Genomic DNA, 24098 nt, shown 5'->3' with positions numbered 1-24098 from the left:
TAAATATTTGGCGACTACTTCTAATAAACTGATGAATTTGTATTAAAACTAAATTTACTGGTTTATGAAGAGTGCTTGTGGCTTTTTTGTGGCTAACGATGAAATTGGCAGACAGGCTAGACTGAAAAGGAATAACCTTCTTTATAAAGATGGAAGATAAATTTGGTGAAAACACATGTAAACTAAGTAATTTATGTTAAAACTTAATTTGTTGTATTATCTGCAGTTTTAGAGACAATTTTGTTGATACCTTATAAAATAAGTTAAATTTGCTGACCTCAAAAATATTGATCTTTATTTACAAAGAAGAGGGATAACACATTTGACGACACAAATCTCATAAACCGATGCTTTTGTATTGGAACTAAATTTGTTGGTTTATTTGGATGGTTGTGAACATGTTTTTGGACAAGTGAAATTAACAAGGTTGGCTAAAATAAAATGGAACAATCATTTTTTACAAAGAAGAAGTATATTTTTGAGCGACAATACTTCTCATAAACCGATGAATTTGTATTGAAACTAAATTTACTGGCTTATGTGGAGTGCTTGTGGCTACGTTGTGGCTAATGGTGAAATTGGCGAGACAGGCAAGACTAAAAAGGAATAACTTTATTTATAAAGATGGAGGATAAGACGGATGACAACACTTATAAACTACGGAATTTGTATTGAAACTAAATTTGTTGTATTATGTACAGTGCTGGTGACAATTTTATAGATATTTTATGAAATGGATCAAACAGATTGAACATAAAAGAAATAAACGTTCTTTATTTTTTCATGAGGAATTAGCAAGGCTGGCCGGAATAAAAAGGAACGAACGTTCACTACAAAAAAGGAGGATCTTGGGCGCTTCTCATAAATGAAAGAATAAGTATTGAAACGATGTTTTTTTGTTCATCCAGTGTTACTAGAAATTTGCGATATCTTGGGAAAGTGGTTAAATATACTGAATTAAAAAAAGTATAAACTTTTTCTATAGAAAAGAAAAATAACATATTTGCAAACAATACTTTTCTTAAACCGATGTATTTGCATTAAATTTAGCGTTCAGTTTATGTGAAATGTTAGTAAAATGTTGTGAATATCTAGTATCATTAAATCGTTAATTAAAACTATACTAATTTACAGAAACCAACACTAACATTACAACACTTTCACACACAACCAATATGACACCACAAGAATAGCACCACACTTTATGTCCTGAAGATGGCCAGAATAAAGGTCGAAACGCCGGCACAAAAATGAAAAAGGTGTTTCAACTAAACTTCCTAGTTCTTCACCGCTCTTCACGATTTTAACAAATTATTGATTTAAATCTTTGAAAATAGAAAGTACTAAAAGTTATTCAGGTTAATGCTGAAGAATGTAGGCAAATAAAAAATTTCCAGATTAAATGTCTTANTATAATAACCGTAGTGCAATATGCGATGCCATGTAGGCAGTGATAATTTTATTTATGTAAACAATTTATTTGCAGAATTTCCATTGTTATGTTTGCATGAGTTTATTCCCTTAAACTTCTTTGTTTGAGTCAACTTAAAGAAAGTAATATGAGATGTTTTGAATGTGCTGTATTGTCGAAGGATGTAGGATTTGCATTACTATATTAAACAATTTTTATTAGAAAATAAAATAAATATATTTATAAATTATGTATAAAAATCGTAAACGAGAAAAATTAGTTCTTTTCTATATCTTTCGACTCATACCTTTCTTCTTTATCTGAAAATGAGTCATTTTATTAAATTAAAAAAAAAAAAGATTTTATAAATTTTCGAAATTTTAAATTTACCACTGACTTTGTTGAAGTCTTGAATTTCACCTGAGCCGAAGATTATGAAAACCAGGTTGCCGACGAAAAATACACCGGCTGACACATAAAAAACAATCCTCCACAGGTCAGCGTTTGTCTAAAACGCACAACACTCAAATTTAATAACTGTTTTTAAGTTGAAAATTTTATGTTTACTTAGCAATTTACTTACAACATCTGTGACGACGTAGCCGACAAAAAGTGGTCCGAGAATGGCCGAAATATTGGAAATGCCATTAGTGAGGCCCATCAGAAAGCCGGCAAAGTTTGGACAAATGTCCAGATGGTTGATGTTGAATCCCATGAAGGTGAAACCGACCAACGTCACCCCTATAGTGTACATGATTATAGCGACACTACTGCTGTTCGTGTAGCCTAAGGCGAGTAGACATGCAGCGATTCCCCAATGACCTAAAATATCAATTAACAGTAATATTCTATTAAATTCTTATTAGAGTAAAAAAGGCATTGCTTAACGTACCAATAGTGTTACAGAGTTTCCTCGAAAGGCTTATCGAAGTGACGCCTTTTTTGATGAGCATGTCAGCAATGTATGAAATAGGAAAAGACACAACCCACAAACAGGCGAACGGCATCGCTGAAATAAGACCATTCTAGAAAAAGAAAAATAACAATTAACAACATGAACTTGTGTAAGTATTACAATGTTGGGTCAGAATTAAGTCGAATAGTTTGATAAATATTTTTTTTTACAGGTCGCTAAAAGTGTATTTCTTCAAAAAACCCTTCAATTTTAAACAAAACCAACACATGATTTAGTCATTGCCGAAGTGTTTGATGGGATAGAGTGACCAGGATGATTGGTAACGGCTAAATTAGTGTTTCATCACCCGACAGACCTGACAGAAAAATTTCAAAAGGAATATAGCCGATTTATTTTCAGGCTTCCTAATAAAGCAAATGTACGCAAGGATAGACGGAATTTTTTCAAATTATCTATCAAAACGATTTCTTTTAAACGCATGTAATGACGTAATTTTCGTAATAAAACAAAGAATAAGAGAATAATCTAAATAAGTCAAGAAAACCAAATTAAATCTGACAGAACTTTGACAGATAATAAAAATATATTTTTAGACAATTCATACTTTTCAACTTATATTAAACCTTTTTTAACAGTTTCGTATGACGCTGCCAAACCAAAAGTCTACGCAAATTGCGATTAGGAGAGACGAGTGGAAAAAGGATTTAAATTTATACCAGCAAACTTATAAATGAAATGTATTTACCAGATCAATGCTTAAAACCTTATACTCCGTCAATTAATTAATCTTTATGAAAGGTACTGATAAATGGCCTGCCTACTCGCTCCCTGAAAGGGGACATGGCGTGGCATTCCTCATACAAATGTGACACACCGGGCTCTATAAGCGGGACACCTGCGCAGGGTTTGCTCCAAAAGTATGTGTCCTTGTGTCAATCGGATATGGCCTATTCTCAAACGGGTCAGCTGGAATACAAGTTAAAATCAAATTATGGACATTTGGAATTTTCTAGTCACTTAGGTATGTAGAGTAACTTCCCGAAGTATTAACATCTGTTTGTGGAAAAACAGCCTGTTCGTATGTACAGAATAGAAGTGGTCCGATTGACCAAATAACTTCTTTCAATTAATTAAACTTTATGTAAGGTATTGGTTGATATAAAAAAGTCAGAAGCCATTGAAAAATGGCAAAAAGGAGGGAAAATTCGAAAGGTGGGTTGAGGTGGAAAGTTGGTGATTGAGTGGATCAAAGTAACGATAGTTCAAGTGGTAGAGCAGCGGCGTATTTAGCCGAATGTCGTGGGTTCGAATCCCGCTCGTCACACTGACTTTTTTATCTCAACCAATACCTTATATAAAGATTAATTAATGAAAGATGTTATTTGGTCAATCGGACCACGAAATCTAATGAATTAATAGATAATGTTCTAACTGATATTTTAGTTTGTTTCTTAAAAATTACAATAAAAAAATTTATCCTATAGGGCGTTTAATGCACTTTCCATTAATGCATTCAAATTTATTGTAGGATTAATATCGTACGAAATACGGGGGCTTTAAGGGAATAGTTGGGAAAGGATGAATTAACACGAAAAGTGAAATGTCTCAAATATAATTGACAATCAGACTATGTACAAAAGAATCTTTTAGCCCCATTTGAAATGTTGAATAACATCCTAAATTATTCACTTCAGTCTCTGACTGACCAATAAATCTGATTTGAAGCCCAGGAAACTGTGGAATAGTGTTCAATGCGCTATTACTATTTGAGATTTTCATGAGCTAAATGTGGTAACGTCTGCAGAATGCTTATTACTTCAAAAGTGTCTTCATAGAAACCTTTTGATGAAGTTTAACGTCCGTTGACCATATTTTTGATCCGACACCTTTCTTAACTTGTTTCTTCAATAATAACTTTTCTTCCATTATGAACAATAGTACATAGACCAAATCGTATTTTTAAAGAGTGTATAAAATAGAACATTGCTACAAGGTAAAATGACCTCAAATCAAGGTAGTGAGTTCAAAATTATGTCAGAAATGTGTGGTGATTAGTGACCGTTAATCGATATTTATTTAGAAATCGTGAGATGCGGTCTGGTGTGATGTAGGTTTCAGAAAAATATTTTCTTTATCATGCCAACGTTTCGATCTTTATTGAGATCATCTTCAGGGACCAAAGTGGGCACTCTCGACACGACACGCAAGAATGACACAATTACAAAGAAGACAAACACTTTGAGCCCTGAAGATGATCTCAATAAAGATCGAAACGTTGGCATGTTAAAGAAAATGTTTTTCTGAAACCTACATCACACCAGACCGCATCACACGATTTCTAAATAAAAATTATGTCAGAAGATTTCTCAGTTTTAATACGCTTAACACAATTAGCCTAGTTTGTAACATGGCAACTTACACTTATTTTTAACTTTCGGTTAAAAGTTAAAGTTAAGTTTTATCATCACCTTAGGTTGATTTAAAAAAACTTACATTTGAAGAACTGTAATTTAGGACGGAATCGAAGAATGTGGGCATCTGGGTGATCAGAATCCAGTATCCCCAGTTGTGACCTGTGATGGCTATCGTGACAGCATAACAGGCTTTGTTTGTAAAGATTTTCGCCCAAGGTATCGTTCGTTTCTAAAAAATAAAAAAAAACACGTTTATATAAAACTCGAATTCGCACAAATCTCCGCTATGGCACCTTTGCCTTCGACGTGTGAACCAGGGCGCTTTCGATGTAACGTTTCTCCTCTCGTGAAATGTAACTGCAGCTGGACGGACTTTCGGCTCCCCATTCGTACCAGACGACGCACCAGAGGAGCGACATACCTCCTGAAAGGTAAAAAATGCTCGGCCAACCACCCGCGCTAGTTCCGAGCACTCCTGAGCTCACAAATGAGATTATAGTTCCAAAATGCATCCCTGGAAAATCAAATCAAAAATATTGCATAAGAATTTTTCTTGAGGCCTGCACGGAAATGTTAGATAGATTCAGATCATCCTAGTATGTCTATTCTTTCTGGCTTTGTCTATCGGACTCATTTCGATTTTTCGCCTTCTTCAGTGATTTATTAGTTTTTTTCGTCGAAGGGGAAAGGTGTCTTTCGATATTCCAGTTGGTAATGTTACAGTTTGAAAGCTGTATAGATTTATTGGAGGCCTTCATTTGGTGCGACGTTCTTTAGGTTATTTGGAGATCGTGAGACGCGGTCTGGCGTGACGTAGGTTTTTAGAAAGACATTTTCTTTATCGTTTCTTTATTGAGATCATCTTCAGGGCTCTATGTGTTTGTTTTCTGGTAGAATGCCTGAACAATGGGCACTCTTAACACGACACACAAGAATGACACATCTTGCAGAAAACAAACACGTTTAGCATTGAAGATGATCTCAATAAAGATCGAAACGTTGGCACGATAAAAAAAAATGTTTTTCTAAACCTACGTCACACCAGACCGCATCTCACGATCTCCAAATAATCATTGGCTAACGGTCACTAAACACTATACGTTGTTTAGGTTTTTTTAGAAACTTTTGAAGTTTTGCTTGTTGGGAGTCACATGAGCTTAAACATGATCACCTGCACATAACGCTGAGAAATCAAAGGATTGAAGAAACAGGTAATAAGAAATGTAAAGCTAAGCACCTAGCGTAGTCCATTAAGTACCTAAAGTAAAACTCAAGAGTGGATTTTTTGGCCGACGACAAAGAAATGATCGAAGGTCGGCTCGGCGTCAAAAATGTTTCAGTACATTACATTAACGTATAATTTGTTTAAAAAAAGCCACGAAGGATCTCGTGACCACTGATACGTCCCAACTTTAAGATAAATCAAGATCAAAGTGATTTATCACACTCAAGTCTTATTAAGAATTATATTTTGATTATCTCATTTTTGATAATAAAATTTTATTTGATGGCCCAAGGTTCCAGCATTTAATCTAAATGCATTTCTTTCCAGATTCAGAGTCTCACCAGCTTTTTTTTTACCATTCTGTAATATCTTATCTTTCTTGTTCAATCTTACACGGAGATTATTGGATTACTTGATCCGAGTGATAGATTCCTGTTGTTTTCTCTCCCTTAAAAAGGGTTCAGCCATGTTATCATTGCCTTTCAAGGGCATTAGTTTCTTGGTTTCTGTAATCTCCATTTTAATTGTTTATGTTTGTAAATTTTGTCTTGTCATTAAGGACGATTCGGAGCTAATGATGTTTGATTGACGAAGTTCGACAATTGTGCATAGATATCCATCAGACATACATTCATTTCACAACGGTTTCCTCAGAAGTATAAAAAAAATTGTTGGGTATTCAGCGACCTCGTCCGATTGTGGGAGGTAATCCTTTTCCCAAATGTGTTGCCAGATCTATTTTACGACACTTTGCCACTCAAATCACTCACCTGATTAGATGTAGAGCTTCTGTATATTAAAAATCCTTAAAGATAGCGTTAATAGGCAATAGCATGCAAATAAAATGTTATCTAATGGAAATAACAAATATATTATAAGAAAAAGTTACGGCAAAGGTAAACAAAGTTAGTTTCTTATTGTAATAATAATACTATGAAATAAAATTATAGTATTAGTTTTAAATTAAAAATTAATTAAACAGAGAAATAACGGAAGAGCTCTTCAATGAATTTAGAAAAGAAAGAAAAAACTAAGTTAAAATGAAGATACAAAAAAAGTATATATATTTAAATTAAAATAAAAGTTCACTTGTGAGGACTCTTGATGTATAGATGTGACGTGGCGTTGCGGTTGTGCGGGAAAGATTATGAAGTCGGGTCCACTTCTGCTGCGGTGCGGGAAGATGTCAGGCGTGCGGTCGTTGTGAATCAAGACATAGAATACAACTGATTGTAGTGCGGCGGACGAATAATAATAATAACGCCCGTATTGTTGAACAGTACAGAACGTTGAACTATCGATTTACAATACAAAATAACTTATATAAAATTACTGCCTGAAACATCTAAATTTAAGAAACAGAGCGTATGCTGTCTTCTTGGCGGTTGAGACGCAACTCGTCCAGTTGACTGGACTTTACCAAAGAAAAGAAGGGGCGTTTCCATGGTAATGAAAAATACAAAACAATTCACCGTAGCAACGGCGACGTGTAAACACTGGTGCTCATGGCAACCGAAAGCATAACATTTGGTTCCCATAGCAACGGGAGGCGTAAACATTCGTTTCCCGTGGCAACGAGACCAAACAAACTCAACTTAAATTAAAACAAAAAATAAAATTTAAATTCAGGCGTAAACAAAATTGTATAACAAAATATCCATTTTGTATACTATCATAATGTACAACAAAAAAGAACATTTATCAGAAGATAGGTGATCATTGCTAATAATTATAGCCCGCCTGTCCTGTCTTATCTTCATTAATCGTGTTTCGTATTTCGTGGTTATCTTTTATTTGCGTCATTACGTTCTGACGTTTTTGTTTTGTCAAAATGTGTGTTGGCAGGAGGCAGTTCAAGCGTTGTTTTCTCTGTGGTTTTATAGTATTTGATGATGCTTTTATGCATTGTCGATTTTTAATTGACAGATAACAGGATAAGGCGCTGACGCACTTCACTGATTGTTAGTAAATGCCTAAAGACGTTTGACAGACAAAAACAGCGTGATGAAACAAATGGTAATGATGATGAGAATCCTCATAAAACATTCATTCCAGCTATTTATTACAAAGTACAACTGCTTGATCATAAACTTCATGATCATTAACCTAAATGATAATTGTTTTTCTTTGGGCGGCCCTGTAATCAAAACTACTTAATTAAATATGCCATTCGATGAACACCTGCCAATAATAAATTATGCCGATTTTTCTGGTGGTTTGATGTTTTTAAGTTGTACCATTTTTAAGTTTCAAATTTGAGTGGTGGTTTTAAGTGATACAGTTTCGGCTAGAATCATGGCGTTGTTGGAAGGTGGTAGAAGTGAAGCGTATCTGGTCTGGTTGCTTAACATTCCCAGAAGAACTGTCCGAAGGGTCTTACAAATCTACCAAGGAGGTTTATCAAGAAGGCATGGATCAGGTCGCCAACGTGTCACATCTGAGATGCCAATGGAGATCAAGCAACGATTTCAATAAATTAGAAATGTTAATATCAGTTGATGCAATGTAAGGTAACACTTTAACAGGCTGAATTACGTGCAAGAAGGCTGGTCTAGAACTTTTGACGAAGCACAGAACTGCTCGGTTAAGTTTCGCAAGACATCACATCTATTTGTCTGTGGAAGCTTGGACTAAAATATATTATCGGATGAGTGAAGGGTTTGTTTGAAGTCTGAAGGCCGAGAGAGGGTTTGGAGAAGAATATGAGAGCGATATATCCCAGCAACATTTTCACTCCGGAATAGCTATGGAGGTAGTGGTGTTATGGTTTGGACTGGCATTTCTAAAGAAGGTCGCAAACTTGATCTTTCCCTCTAGAGTTCCCTAACATCTGCGAGATACACTGAAGATGTATTATCAGAACAGTTCCTTATATGTCACTAATTTGCGACGGTTATGCAGATGTTTGATGCATAATAATACAAGGCCCCACACAGCTAGTATTTGGTGACTACTTGGAACGGGCTTCAATTCAATGCCTAACAAAACAGTTCCCAACTTAAACCCTATCGAACACCTTAGGGACGAGTAGTCAAAGAGGATAAAAAGTAGCCCAATGATGCTAGCATTTGGAGGAATTAAGAAAGACGCTGTTAGAGGAGTATGAAAATATTCCACAGCACTACAATAAAAGCCTAATAAAATCGATGCCATGTCGAATGAAAACGGTGATCAACGCAAGAGAAGGAAATACTCTGTACTGAATTTAATATGTATTTTTATTTTCCATGGCAACATTTTTAATAAATTCACTAATTTCGTGGTCCGCTTGACCAATTAATATATTACAATTAATTAAGGTTTTTAGTTGAGATAAAAAGTCAATGGCACGAGCAGGATTCGAACCCACGATCTTCGGCTAGATACACCGCTGCTCTACCACTTGAGCTATCGTGACCTCGATCCACTCGGACACCAACTTCCCATCTCAACCCCACCTTTTTGAATTTTCCCTCCTTTTTGCCATTTTTCAAATGTCGTGTAATCGAATTGGATTCTCGACGACAAGTGAAATGGCCACGGAGAGCTGTAGTGAAGTACACTTCATTTTAAATCATTAAATTCACTAATTTCGTGGTTCGCTTGACCAATTAATCAACAATTAATTAAGGTTTGTAGTTGAGATAAAAAAGTCAATGGCACGAGCGGGATTCGAACCCACGATCTTTGGCTAGATAGGCCAAGATTCAAATAGATTACACGACACTTGAAAAATTGCAAAAAGGAGGGAAAATTCAAACGGTGGGGTTGAGATGGGAAGTTAGTGTCCGAGTGGATCAAGGTCACGATAGCTCAAGTAGTAGAGCAGCGGGGTATTTAGCCGAAGAGCGTGGGTTCGAATCCCGCTTGTGCCATTGACTTTTTTATCTCAACTAAAAACCTTAATTAATTGTAATTTTTAGTAAAATAGTTTTACTCAGTTTATTTTTTATTAAATGTTTTAATTTAGCTATATCTTATATTTTTCTTTAAAAATGTCCAGTAACAACAAAAAGCTTTAACGTTTGCAATTATTTACTATAAATAGAGGATGGCCACTGTTTTGCCTCTCCGTATTATATATATATATATATATATATGTAGGATGTTCACCGCCACTACGTCAACGGAGGCCCTACNTTATTAATGAATGATGTGATTAATAATTAATTGTACAAAGATTATTGTATTAACTGTATTGAACGATGAGAATAAAATTAGCAAAAGTATAAGCAAAGGATTTTCTTCTTCTTCTTTTATTCTTGAAAGCTTCTTTGGACGCTCGAGAATCCCCTCAAAGGAAAGCCCAGGAAATGCAAATTGATGAAGCCAGAAGGTGGAAGCTACCATGAGGAAGAAAGCTCCACGTAGAATGAAAGAAAGATAGCGATAGACATATAGATAGATGTAAACTTAGAGAAAGAGTGATTTTAAAATAAAGTGTGTGTGTGTGAAAGAGAGGGAGGAAGAGAACGAGTGAACGAGAGAGATGAAGAAGATAAAAAAGGAGAGAGAGAGAGAGAGAGAGAGAGAGAGAGAGAGAGAGAGAGATAGTGAAAAACCTATGGTAGAACTTCTTAGATGATTTAATGAATATACCGCCCAGGGTTATATATCTGCTATCGCTTGTTCGGTTTAAGATTAGTAATTAACAAAATTATACTTTATTGGAATATTATTTCGCTTGCGGTGAAATCATATTAATTTTTAGCTTTTATTTATCAGTCTGCAGTCCATTGTATTGGATAATAACATCATAATTATCATTTTAATGTTTTTATTGTTATTAATGTAGAAAATAGAGATAATAAATCATAGCTCACCTCCTAAAACAAGCGTGCCGCAGCGAGCTCTTTCGTTGGGCGGGACCCATCTCGAGAGTTGACCCGAGGTCACAGGCATCATGAAACCCTGGACAACATCAAATGCATAATGTTGTCGGTTAAGAACAGTTAAATATAACACTAAGTTACCTGCATGAGTCCTAACGATGCCCTGAGGGCGACGAAAGCCCCGTAACCTCCGATTTTGACGATGAACGGTGTTGCGATCGTCGCGATCGAGCTGTAAGTGGCGCTACAAAGAAGGAGATTCCTGTTGTTAAATTTATTAACCAACACCGCAGCACATAAGTTCATGATGAGGTAGCCCCAGAAGAAAGCGCTGAACAGAATGCCTCGCTGCTCTGAGCTCCAGTCGTATACCTAAAACGAAACCAAATATTTTAAAATTTCCTCTTAGGATCTGCTAGTTGATGAACTAGTGTTGCGTCGTTTTGATCAATTTATTTTACCTACCATTTCTTACTGTGAAATTGTGTCAAAGAGATAAACGCATTTGACAGACCAAAACAATAAAATAAGCAGACCAAAATGATCAGAAACGGCCAAACTACAAAAACATAGGGGTCTTTAAAGATCGTGGGTTTTTAACGGGTCCAGAGATAAAAAAATGCAGAATCGACAACTAACACACATGACACATCACCACAGGACCCATAACAGATGTACGCTGTACAGCTGTACAACTGCGTAGCTAAATATTTGGAAGCTCGGGTGCGTAAAATAGATGAAGGTCTCTTTTATTTGCAAAAACAAACTAAGGTTCGCAGCCTATTGATTCACGATGCCCGGATAGCCACGCCACTGTTGATCTAAGTACGTATAGTGGACTAAACTTTGGATATAAATAATAATTAATAATTGTAATGGACTTTGATACAAAACGGAAGAAAAGTCAAAGAAGACGGAGCTATACACATTTTCAAGTATTGTCCGGATGCTAATCCAGACCTGCCGGGTGGATGCAGTATGCCAATGTGCAAAATGCCTTTGATGTGACAAGCTATAGAACGATGTAGCAGTAATTGCGTCTAAATATAACATGCTGTGGTTTGAAGTTATGCTTCCTCCCTGCATATCTGGATCAAGGCAACGTTTTGTCCAATAATTTTCAATTGTTTACCTCGTAAGTATCGGTACTGTTCTTGTCGGTCATCAGCACCATGGCTATACTCAGGTTCGTCCTCATCAGGTAGTTCGATGCCAAACAGAAAAAAAGGATCAAGGCCTGGACGTGACGCACTCCCAACCATGTTCTGGAAACTATAAATGTAATTAGCACATACTATATTTTAATAATTCACATAAATCAATCTTTTAGCATATATTCTTTCCTAGATGGAAAAATTGGTATAATTAACTATCACCATATCGACATATTTGATTTATTATCAACCCACATATACATTTTCACTTGAGTATATTCAAGATAATTACTGTTTGTATTTCAATTCAACCAAGTGTTGACTTAAGATTAAGATTTATTTATTGTCCATTATTTTTCACTATGTTTTAAATTCTTCAATTTATTGGCGGATTTATATTTTGTTTTAGTTTTTTATTTATTGCATGTTTATTTTCAATTTGGACCATGCAAGATAGCATATGCTAGGCATGAATATATATTTTTATTAAATTTTTTTATAATGCTAACAAAATTTTAATAAAAATTATACTGAATTCTATATATTTAAGTGTTTCGTCTAATACAGGACTTTGAATTTGTTTTTTTGTTGTATACTTTAATTTTACTATTGTAGGTGTGTATATAAGTAGTTAAGAAGTTAAATGAATTAAATCATATTGAAACAGTTTATAATTAATTGCTTTTTTTATCATTTAGTTAATTCTTTTTCTTGTGATATTGAATTTACATTTTGCAGAAGGACTTAGAAGTTGAAGAATAGATTAATTTAACAATATAATTGCTCTGTAATCGGGTCAATTTTGGCTAATTTAAAATGGACTAGAAATAAAAAGCCGAACTAACTAGGACCTGAAGACTTTTCATATAATCGAAATTGAGCCTTGTCAAAGTGGGATTTTATCAATTATTTTTTTTACGAGGGTTCGCAACTGCAGAAGATATATCAACCCTCGGGGTGCAGGTGTTTTTGAAAAAAAAGCCCATTTGTAAGTATGTCGGGTTCGAATGCAGGGCCGCTGGATTCGAACACGGGACCTTTACTTCACAGTGATGAGCGCCGTGTCAACGCCTAAACCGTTGCGGCCACCGACGCCCCAATCAATTTTATTACTATGCAATTTATTCCTATCTCATTTAGCTTGAGCCAAAGTGACCCGTGACAGACCGAGTCAGAAGCTTTTTCAAAATCGAAAAACAAAATTGCAAAATGATATTTTTTTAATCTGGGTATACTTGATCATGAATTTAGTAAAAATAAATATATAGCTTGTACAGCGCTAGAAACCGGCTTGTTTTTATGATAATCCAATATTAAATTTGTTCTCTAAGTATAGAAGTAAACCATTTGCAAAAAACAGTAAACAATGCACAACGGTAATTGTTTGGCTCTCTTCGATCACCTTTTTGAAGCGGTAAAGTGATGATTACTGTATATGAGAGTACCAATGAAAAAAATCTCTAACTAACTAAGTTTCTACAAAACAAAATATTTGGCTTTAGGAAAATAGGTTTAAAACAACATGGACTAAATCTGCAGCTGAAAGGCTTGAATAACCTGATAAGTTCCAAATACATCATTTAAGAAATTTTCTTTTAGCTATGGTTTTGACGTCGTTTCTTGAGTATTTTCACTGTGTTTCGTGTCCCTGCTGCTTCGTTGCTACGCACGGGATTGCTAGACTACATTGCTGAATTACTGGAGATTCTGGATTGCTAGGGTGGGCTGGGTTGCTGGGACGGGTCTGTTCCGGTCTCCATCCTGTTTTTATCCTTGTATTGATATTCTTTGTACTTCTTCCGGTTCTCTCCATTCGTTCATCGTACTATTCAATTGTTTAGATAGACGTTCCACGTTTCTTTTGAGTTATAAGCTTATCGCATTTAATGGAAGCAATTTTCCTATTTTGCCTGGCTTTTTCGCATTAATAACACGGTTTGAGAATTATCTTCAACCATAAAGATGTTTCCATTTGTTAAATTCTTTTTATTTTCTAGAATAATTTTTTTTTCCTAAGTAGTAAGCCCGAAAACGACGGGCCGAATTTTCTGTTGACTTTTTGTCCCATTCTTCTTACAAAATAAATCGCTTCTACGTTATGCTAGTTATATTATAATCAAAACCGTCAATTTTCTAACCAACGCTTGAACTAGCTGAAAGTAATCTAATCTTTATAATTGACTATAAAAGAGAGTTTTTTTCACAAATTTATTTTGTTACAAACGATACATGTGAAGAATGTAATAATAAGAAAGTTGCCTTGACTAACAAAAGTTTAAAACAATCTGACAGGTTATAATTGAGCAGTAGAATTTGTGTAGCTATGTTAATTGAACAAATCAACGATTTATAATTTCTTATCAGCGTAATGATTGATAATATTTGTAAGTAATATTTTTTCTAAGAATCAACTCCTTCTTCCTGTTCGATAACCTAGTTATTAATAAAACAACTGGTAGTCAGTCTGATTAAACTTTTAAGTAATTATGTTTGTTTCGTTGCAACTGGTGCAAATTGTAAATTATTACAATTTCAAGAGCAAACTTATTTTTTGCTGGTTTCAAACGATTTGTTCATTTAACATTAGGCAGAACCTGTTTGTTAACACAATATTTCAACTTTACGTTCGCTGTTTGCCTGGAAAAGAAAGTATTAAATTTTTTAGATAAACAATAACGAGATTTTGAAAAAATTGGCTGTTAATAAAATTCAAATTAGACAAAGAGTTGAAATCAACAATTTGACAAATTCAATCTTATCCGTCAGATTCACAATGATGCACGTACATTGAGATAAATTAAACATAAATTTAAGATAACCTCTCGATAAGGACGTCTTCGGTCAAGTAAAAAATAAATAAATAAATAAAAATAAAAAAATAAAAAAAAATAATGATAAAATAATAGATAATATAACTTGGATTTATATAAATTGGTCGATAAAAGCAATCGTCAATAAAATTATGGTGATTATTGTTTAATATTTACATAGATTTTTCATGTACCAATCTGTTATAAAAACATGCAGCAATACATTAATAATAAGATCAGAATGATTGAAATAGTTAAATATAAAGTTATATTAAATGAACATTGAAATGAAAAAGTCATTGTCACGAGCGGGATTCGAACCCACGACCTTTGGCTGAATACGCCGCTACTCTAACCACTTGGGCTACCCTGACTTCGATCCACTCGGACACCAACTCCCCATCTCAGTGGGTTCGAATCCCGCTCATGACACTAACTTTTCCATTTCAACCAAAAACTTTCATAAAAATATTAATTAATTGGAAGAACTAATATCGTCAATAGACCACTAATTATAATGGTTTTAATAAGAATAATGTGAGAAATGGGAGATGGAACTATAACATCCTAGAAAAAAAAAAAAAAAAAAAAAAAAAAAAACATGGCCAAAAATATACAAAAACGACCTGTTAAAGTTTATAATCTGATATGGATATAACATTAAGTAGATGCAATAAGAGTAGACATTCTCATAATCGCAATAATGAAAAAAAAATGAGCATTATCAAAAGATTATTATAGGCCTAGGCTAGGGTTGAGAGAAAAATTTAGTTTTTAGGTATAATGTGGTTTACACTCTTGTCCTTATAGTAGGCTGATGTTGAATAGGCACCAATGGACTTATGCATAGAGTTTATGTCCCCCATTATCCTAAAAAAAGTTATGGCTTTTCTATGGATTGCCTCTTTAATCCAAACCAAGATCTTTATTCGGCGTGACCCATATGTTACAAGCAATCATTTTAAACAACTATTAACATTAATATTGGACTGGCATGTGTAACTCCGTGAAAGACAGTGATATAGTTACATTGTTGTAACAATGGTCTTGTATAAAAGTAGATTCTTTACAATCTTTTTAGAATTCATCTATGTTTATCTAGTTTCAGCTTTAACTTTGTCAACAAAATTTTTGATGTGTTCACTGAAATTTAATTTAGAATGGAGTGTGTGGTGATTAGTGACCGTTCATCGATATTTATTCAAAAATGTGAGATGCGGTCTGGTGTGATAGGTTTCAGAAAAACCTTTTCTTTATCGTGCCAACGTTTCGATCTTTATTGAGATCATCTTCAGGGCCTGGGATTTACAAACATTGTTTACATTTAACAATACATTTAGGATGTGGAAAAGTGAATTTATACAATGCAAAATATATTTTTTATATTCAATCAAAGTATTTTTCTCACTCAAAGTGTTTATCTTCTGTGTAATTGTGCCATTCTTGCGTGTCGTGTTGAGAGTGCCAGTGAGATTTTGCTGTTTTATGTTCATATACGTTGGATTTTGAAGGGGTGGGAAAGGAAGTCGGTATAGAAAAGACGTTTTTGTATAAGGCGTCGGCTTCTTTGAGGTGAAAAGAGCCGACGAAGGGAAAAAATGTGTTGGTAATGGTTCGGCCAGATTATCCTTTCAGGATTATATAGAAAGGGATAAATAGGAAAAGGAAAGCGAAATTGTTGGACAATAGACTGTGAAAAATATTTGATGTGTGGAATGTAATGTAGTGATATATGTATGTTATCTATATTGAATTTGATTAATGATATTGGCGTAGCTGCGACTGAGTTTATGTATCTGTTCTGTAATTGATGCTGTGTTTATCTCTGTTGATACGAACAATTTCTAAGAAATTCCGTTTATGTTTGTTTTGTTCTGTATGTAATATTTTTGGATCCCAGGCCCTGAAGATGATCTCAATAAAGATCGAAACATTGGCACGATAAAGGAAATGTTTTTCTGAAACCTATCACACCAGACCGCATCTCACGATTTCTGAATAAATATTAGAGTGGAGTGTTACGTCTAAGTTACGATCTTCGGCCAACCATAAATAATTTCCATCGAGTAATATTTTATTGGAGAGGAAGAGTCTACTTTAACTGAAAGGAAAGAGTAGTTTTAGATAAGTTAATGTCTAGTGTAGAGAACGAAGATTATGGCTTGGGTGCTGACCCTGCTATTGGTAGGATTTGTCATTTAGACACCAATAAATTTAAACGTTTTCTACCTACCTTACACTACATTAGGATTATCCTGAATCCTATTGAACTAACCGCTGCTTCAGCCTGAGGTCTGGCAAGAAATAAGATCAACGCAAGCTGACGTCCGGCAAGGGGGCATTCTTAGACCCACCCTCTATACCATTTATACGGACACATCAAAACTGTATCGTTACCTAAGCGGATGACACTGCCTTTAACTCGAATCCTATCTGATCATCCTCTAAAATCCACAGACAGAAAGAAAATGTAACCAGTGTACATTTTCATTGAAAAAACTGCCTTGCGTTTCACTGTACATTAACAAAGAGGAGCCGACGTCAACTTAGCTAAGATACATAGTACTATATGTAGACAGCAGAATGATATGGAATTCCCACACAAAAATTAAGAGAGAAAGACTTGACCGAAGATTTGGACAACTATGAAGACTTTAAGAACCGATGTCGTCAGAACTGTAGAATTCTGAAAAGCCATCCGATATTCACCGCATCCAATCCTTCTAATCAAAATTCCTCAGACAAATTACTGAAGTTTCTAACTACGTCATTAACTTAACTATTCACAACGACCTCAACTTTTCCTTTTGTCAACAAACCGATCCGATACGGCTTCCAAAAGTTCCACGCCGGGCTCTCGATCCGTCCTAGCCCTACGGTCCAAACACTACGTAAACTTTCTCATCTTGAGAAACCGCCTCATCGACTTAAACGACGATGGCCGCGGGACTTCGTCCCTCAATCCATCATTTTGAGTTCCAGTAATTCTCTTAAATTAACTTTGCCCAGCTTGAGCAGTATTGGTCGTAGTAACAGTTTACTTACCAGGAGAACAAGTCTTATAGGTTTAATTTACGCCACAGTTGTAATATGTATGTTGACATATACAGAATATAAATAATTCATTCGGGGGACCGCGGTAGCCGAGTGGTTAGCATGAGAGACTCTCACGCCGCGGTCGTGGGTTCGATTCCCGCCGCGGTCGTGGGTTCGATTCCCACCGTTGCCCCTGGCCCTTTTTTCCCAATAACCCCCCAAATTTGAACACACATATACGAATTTGTCACATNAAAAAAAAAAAAAAAAAAAAAAAATTCATTAAAAAATACATTTTATTTTTTAACGTCCGTCTGGTGAAGAGAGGCTTAATTCATTCAAAACACATATTTCATTTTCGGAAATCACATTACCTCTCTAGGAAGAACAGTGCAAATATTAGAACAAACTCAACTTTTAGACCACGAAAACTAGTGAATTTAATAAGTTAAAATAAAGTTATCGAAATTGAATAGAATCAAATAGATTAAACAACATTTGAAAAAAAGACAAAAAGGAGGGAAAATTCAAAAAATGGAGTTGAGATGGGATGTTAGTGTCCGAGTGGATCAAAGTCACTATAGCTGAAGTGTTAAAGTAGCGGCGTATCTAGCCGAAGGTCGTGGGTTCGAATCCCGCTCGTGACACTGACTTTTTTATCTCAACTAAAAACCTTAATTAATTGAAAGATTAGAACAAACATTATATAAAATTCAAACCCCCTCCTGACTTTAAAAACATTAACTATTTTACCTCTAGTAAATTCTAAGAATTTACGATTTTCTTTTTAATTAAGCATGACAATGAGTCAGTATTTAATTTTTTAAGATTGATTAGTAAACAAGACAATTTTGCTTTGACGAACATAAAAAATGTATCCAGACAATCTAGTTTAAATTGAAATCCAGATTGGGTTGACAGATATTTAATCAGACCTAAAAACATAAAATCTTTTCTGATCTCAGTAAAGGTTAAAAAAGACATTAATAAGAAAATCAGTGTTTAACGAATATAAACAGAAACATACTGACAATCTTTGGATCCGAAATTTCTTGCAAAATATTTAAACTGGCCTTTCTCTCGGCGGAAAACGGAAATCTTTTGAAATTGGGTGAGTTAAGTAAACAAATTAATAAAAAATTTACTAACAAGAAAAAACCATCCCATTTGCTATAAAGTTACGTTTCTGTCGCTAAAAACAGTAAAAGAACGATATAAAAGTAAAATTAATGAAATAAGACCCATCTAATAAAAATTAGGGCTAGTAAAAATTAATTAAATAATTAAATTCCCTAATTTTTTTATGTATATCATTAAATTTTTTTACATATTTGTTTTGTACATGATTTCATTTACAGTTGTCATTTTTAGTTGTTAGTCATTGATTAATCATTTTATGTTTTCATTACTAACACATTTAAAAAATTATGTTTCTGAAAAAATAATCTAGTATGAAATATGTGCAACAGAAAATTAAAAACGTATTATTTGGAAAAGAAGAAATATCAAAAATAAACCAGTATCTTTTTATCTATTAAAAGTAAAACTGTTTTAAAATTATTATATTTGTTATTGCTTTTACGAAATTTAAAGAAATGCTAATAAATCGTGTGGGGTAAGCGAGAAAAGTTGGAGTTAGGAAGTGTCCAAAATTGTTTTACAGGTCAAACAATATTGCTGAATGTAGTAATCAAATATTTATAACGCGATCTCTATGGATTCAACTGTGAATATTTTCTGACAATTCGGATTTTTTGATGATATAATACTGAATCTCTCTTTACCTTGTTTTTTGGCGTGTACTGGCTCTGGTTCGTTTGCGCGTTCTCCTATTTTTCCCATTTTGATATCGCTCATTTTAGTTGCAGGGGGAGTGAGTAACATCCATTTGAGGTGCGGAATACTTGTAATTATTGCCTTTTATAGATTCACCGATAGCTCCCCCCTTCAAAAGAAAAAAAAACAACGCCCGTTGGGTGAAATCCGCCACACTTGTCGATATGAAAACGGCATTGATTTAAAAAGTTCGCAGATTATCTCCAATTTGAACCACAAAATATCTACTGTACTTAACACCAAACGGAGAGGGCCATGATGAACAAAGTTATATTTACAATATAAACCAAAATACAACAGAGAGAAAAAACAAAAAAGTAAATAGACAATGGAATGAAAAATCCGTCTTCCGAAGGTCGCCGTGTTAAAATAAATAACGAAAATTCTGTAGGCATTAAAAAAAGAAAAGCAAAAAAATATTATTGTATATATATATACATATATAAAAATATTATGTGTGTAAATATATATATATATATTTATATATACGCACATAATATTTTTTCGCTTCTCTACAGTAATAAAATCAAAAATTAAATTCTTCTGTAGTATTAGGGCATAACTCAGAAAAGGTAGACTCTATCAAAATTTTCCTTTCAATAAAAGTGGCATCAAATAAGCTCTAGAATCGAATTGTACAATAAAAGTAGAAGATTCTTATTTAAAATTACAAATTTAGTTTCATATCACCAGCTAGAAGAGATAGTTACGTTAAATCTGTAACCACCACGCGATTCCCTGCCAAAATTGAGTTGGGATTTGTATAAGACAATTTTTGGTTAAGATTAATCGTTTCCGAATTAAATGGGTGGACTATAGAAGTTGATACACCCTGTATATATTTTTTAAAATTAGGAAATCTGTCAAACTGCAATTTAAAATATATTATGAGTCAATCCGTTCGTTTTTTAATTTAGAAATACGAGCTTCCAGGAGAAAGAAACATGACGTTATTTTTTTTTAATAGAAATTATTACAGAATTTAATAGATTGTTCAGAATTACTTTAGAAAATTAATATCTACGTTCCCTACAGGTATAACTTTAAAATTACTTAACTCATTCTTTTTTCATTCATTATCATAGAACTAATTACACTTTTCTTAATCCAATGTACAAAATTCAAATAATATGAACTGCCTGGTGACATCGATATTTTCTCTACTTCTTTAAGTATTTTAAAACGTGTTGTTTTATCATAGTTTAATTTTTTTAATATTCTTGTTTAAAATGACATTATTCTCATTTATCGTTTTGTTTACACTTTTGGTCATTATACTATTGATCAATAATTATTTGTATTTAACTTATTTTTATTGGTTTTAGCTATGAGTTTTTATTAGAAACCGTTCTTTTTCATTATGCCGTTCATCAAGCCGTTCATTATTGTAAATAAGCAATTAAATGTAGGTGTCACAGTAGACGAAATAAGGAAAGTGGGAGGAGAGAGAGAGAGACAGAGAGAGAGACAGAGACAGAGAGAGAGAGAGAGAAAAAAAAAGAGAGAGAGAGAGATTTGTAGTTCGAATAAAAAATTAATGAGCGTGTGTGGTTTTTATCTGAACGTGTTTAACTGACTTCCCGACATCATCATTGAAATATGTAACTTTCAAATGTAATGTCTAGTTGTTTGAACGCCTTTTATAAGTTTCTCATTAAAACCATAATGCCGAAACGCGTTTGAGAAGTTCAAGAAATACGCAAATTTAGACGGACCCAATTAATGACCCGTGGCCGGTTAGGCATAAAATTTTATGTTAAAATATACGTGAAAATTGCCTAAATAAAGCACTTCGTATTTAAAATGGAAGTTTGAGTTATTATGAAATTATGAACCAAGATTACAAATGTTTGCGAAAATGTATTCAAACACTTCAGTAATTATAACTTCAGTGTAAGTTCAAAGTTTGAAGAGGTTGTTACCCCCGTGTGAGTGTTTTGTTTACCAAATATCTTCAACCAACGCTGAAGAAACATTTTTGCACTTTGGTAAATATTGCTTAGCAAACGTTCCATCATTTCCAATGAACGGAAGGTACAGCTGTGTTTACGGAGGATAATGTGATTGGCATTATCTGCGAAAGGGGAAATTCTAACCTTGAAAAATTTTAACTAATCAGACTCGATAAATCTTATACTCAATCTCGTAAGATTCATTATCTTTTGAAGGTTCTAAAACCGAGAATGAATGAGTTCCTTCCATTGTCGAGAATAATTATCCAAAAAGCTCAAATAATTTATTAATTTGTTTAGCGTTTGTTATGAAATTGATTGACTGTTGGTAAAATAAGACATTAATTGCTTTCAATTTCTTATATTGCAATAACGAATATAAGGGAAAAGTAAATTAATTAAAATACAAGAAGAGAAGATAACAGTGGACAGTTATTTCATTTGTATCTGTTGTACTTTGTACGTGTTTGAAATGTTTATACTGCCTCATAGAAAAGTGGGTCACAAAAAATTATTAAGACAGGTTTTTCCAGGGTGGTTTCTGAACTGATATGGCGGAATTGATAAGGTTTAATTAGTATTTTTCTGATTAATTTGTGATGGCCTGTTCTGATGTATTTACTTAAACAAAATCATCTAGAAAATTGTATGGCTAACAAGTCAAACAGTTTAAAGATTGAACAAAATATTCGTCATTAATGTACAAAACCGAATCCAACTGTCAGGTAGATGATCCATTGATGTGACTAAGAAACTAGTCATCTGTGCATGGTGTATAATTCGTGAGTTGGTCAAGCTGCTGCTAAATCTTTTGTTATCTTTTATCCACATTTCCAATTCATTCAAAGAGTTATTTGAACTATTTTAATTTCAACTTCTATTCAATACTGTTCATCTAGCACAGCTAAAATTATTTAAAAATAATATATAGTGAAATAATAACATTGGGGCATTAGTTGAAACTTTTGAAAGGTAGAATTATTGTCAATATTACTCAAATGTCTCTTAAATAGAGGGGCTTATACGAAACGACCCCGAAGATAACGAGAACTCTGGTATTGTGAACAAAATCTTGTGTGTGGATGTAATTTATTAGCGCGAATGGAACGTCTTATATCCAGTCTCGGGGGCAGTGTGAAAATAGTCGGATGTATGAATGTTATTTATTGCCGAGAATGGAAGAGCTTTTCCCCATTTATCTCAAGGAATATCAAGTGCTGCGGAGTAGTGTGAATGAAGTATGGTGTGTTTGAATGTATTTATTAGCACGAACGGAGTGGCTTATCTCCAATAACCTCGAGGTATATCGGTTTTATCTTGTTTCAGTTTTTAATGTATTTGTGTTATTTTATCAACAATTGCCGAAGCCTTGAGGTACCAGAATATAAGTTTTATTTCGATCACACCCGAGTAATTCTTCCGTAAGTTGGTCTCTAAACTTCTCTTCGCGTTTCTCATTCCCACTGGGATCACAATGCCATATAACATTGAGGTTCTTTAACGTGAGCACCTGGCACCTTATCACACGTTTAGATTCTTAAGTTAGGTGCAACTCACCTCCGAGCACGGAAAATCTTATTCCGTGAGGTTCGGTGTAGAAGCCCGCAAATCCACAATCTAATCGACTGACAAGCTGACTTCTCCCGCTTGCCTCTTCCCAGGGAGTGGGTTAACATCATGCACTTAACCGTGTGCCGCGCGAGAAGGGATACTCAAAAATTGGTCGAAATACATCGACCAAGTTTCCCACGCACTCCTAGATAGAGACGTCAACTCCCTCTGGGTGTAGTGGCTCCGCCAGCGTCAAAACCCCGGATGCTCTCCGGCCGCTGTTTCGATTTAAGTGGAACCTCTAACCGCCCATGCCTTCGGTTAAGCCAGCGCAGAGGGCCACCACCGAAAAACATCCGCCCCATCAACCATTCCTCACGCATTGGAGGGACGCCGTCAGGGTAGTCTTAGCTCCTGTACGCTTCGGCAGTCCGATCCTTCCGATTCCCGCGAAGTCGGGAGGTAATTCGAAGGCCATACGCAAGTACTACGGTCTACGGCCACGAATGAAATACAGCTTCCTCTCTAGATGCCCGCTAGGGCTCTCACCACTAGGTCCTTACCGATGAAGCCGGCTTGAACTTGGAACGAAAATACGCTGCCCCGCATCATTCCTGAGATGTTGATCTAAGAAAATATAAACTGTACGGTTTATGAGCAAGGAGTCAGTTGTCCACATAGGATCTGTGTTGAGATAAATCTAGTCGTTTCCGATCAGTGTGTTCCTTCCTATCCTGGTTTTTGGGACTGCCAGATGGGTTTCAACTTTTTTAGTAGGTTAATCCATAATGTCATAAATATTATGTTAATCCATTATTACAACTAATTTTTTTAATCTATGGTTTTTGGTTGAGATGAAAAATTAGCGTCATGAGCGGGATTCGAACCCACAACCTTCGGCTCAATACACCGCTGCTCTAACACACTTTCATCTCAACCAAAAACCATAGAAAAAAGAATAATTTTTTATTATGTTGAGATG

The 24098-nt window shown here is 34.5% G+C and overlaps 1 protein-coding gene across 2 annotated transcripts; it reads right to left on the bottom strand.

Annotated features, from left to right (window-relative positions):
* Nucleotides 1-1623: 1623 nt before the first annotated feature.
* LOC106671007 (putative inorganic phosphate cotransporter) lies at nucleotides 1624-19684 on the bottom strand. 2 transcript variants are annotated; one of them, XM_014401738.2, is made up of 10 exons: nucleotides 19562-19684; nucleotides 11910-12049; nucleotides 10919-11149; nucleotides 10769-10856; nucleotides 5035-5255; nucleotides 4821-4970; nucleotides 2304-2436; nucleotides 1995-2233; nucleotides 1802-1919; nucleotides 1624-1731 (listed from the first exon to the last, which is right to left on the bottom strand). In XM_014401738.2, the coding sequence occupies exons 1-10, from the start codon at nucleotides 19659-19661 to the stop codon at nucleotides 1688-1690; spliced, it is 1464 nt and encodes a 487-aa protein (XP_014257224.1). In that variant the 5' UTR covers nucleotides 19662-19684; the 3' UTR covers nucleotides 1624-1687. The 2 variants fall into 2 exon arrangements, with proteins under 2 accessions (XP_014257224.1, XP_014257225.1); XM_014401739.2 differs by having other exon boundaries at nucleotides 11910-12042.
* Nucleotides 19685-24098: the final 4414 nt, after the last annotated feature.

The sequence above is a fragment of the Cimex lectularius genome, unplaced genomic scaffold (assembly GCF_000648675.2).
Source record: "Cimex lectularius strain Harlan isolate CLEC.00 unplaced genomic scaffold, Clec_2.1 scaffold282, whole genome shotgun sequence".
Lineage (NCBI taxonomy): Eukaryota > Metazoa > Arthropoda > Insecta > Hemiptera > Cimicidae > Cimex > Cimex lectularius.
The sequence above is the reverse complement of the archived record's forward strand: the minus strand, read 5'-3'. Positions and strand labels throughout refer to the sequence as shown.

What these genes read in the sequence shown, in the direction of transcription:
- LOC106671007 (XM_014401738.2), bottom strand. Translation starts at nt 19,661, where the DNA reads ATGTTACTCACTCCCCCTGCAACTAAAATGAGCGATATCAAAATGGGA. An exon ending in CATCGTTAGGACTCATGCAG is followed by an intron (nt 10,857 to 10,918) that starts GTAACTTAGTGT and finishes GATGTTGTCCAG; the next exon opens with GGTTTCATGATGCCTGTGAC. An exon ending in TTCACACGTCGAAGGCAAAG is followed by an intron (nt 4,971 to 5,034) that starts GTGCCATAGCGG and finishes TTTATTTTTTAG; the next exon opens with AAACGAACGATACCTTGGGC.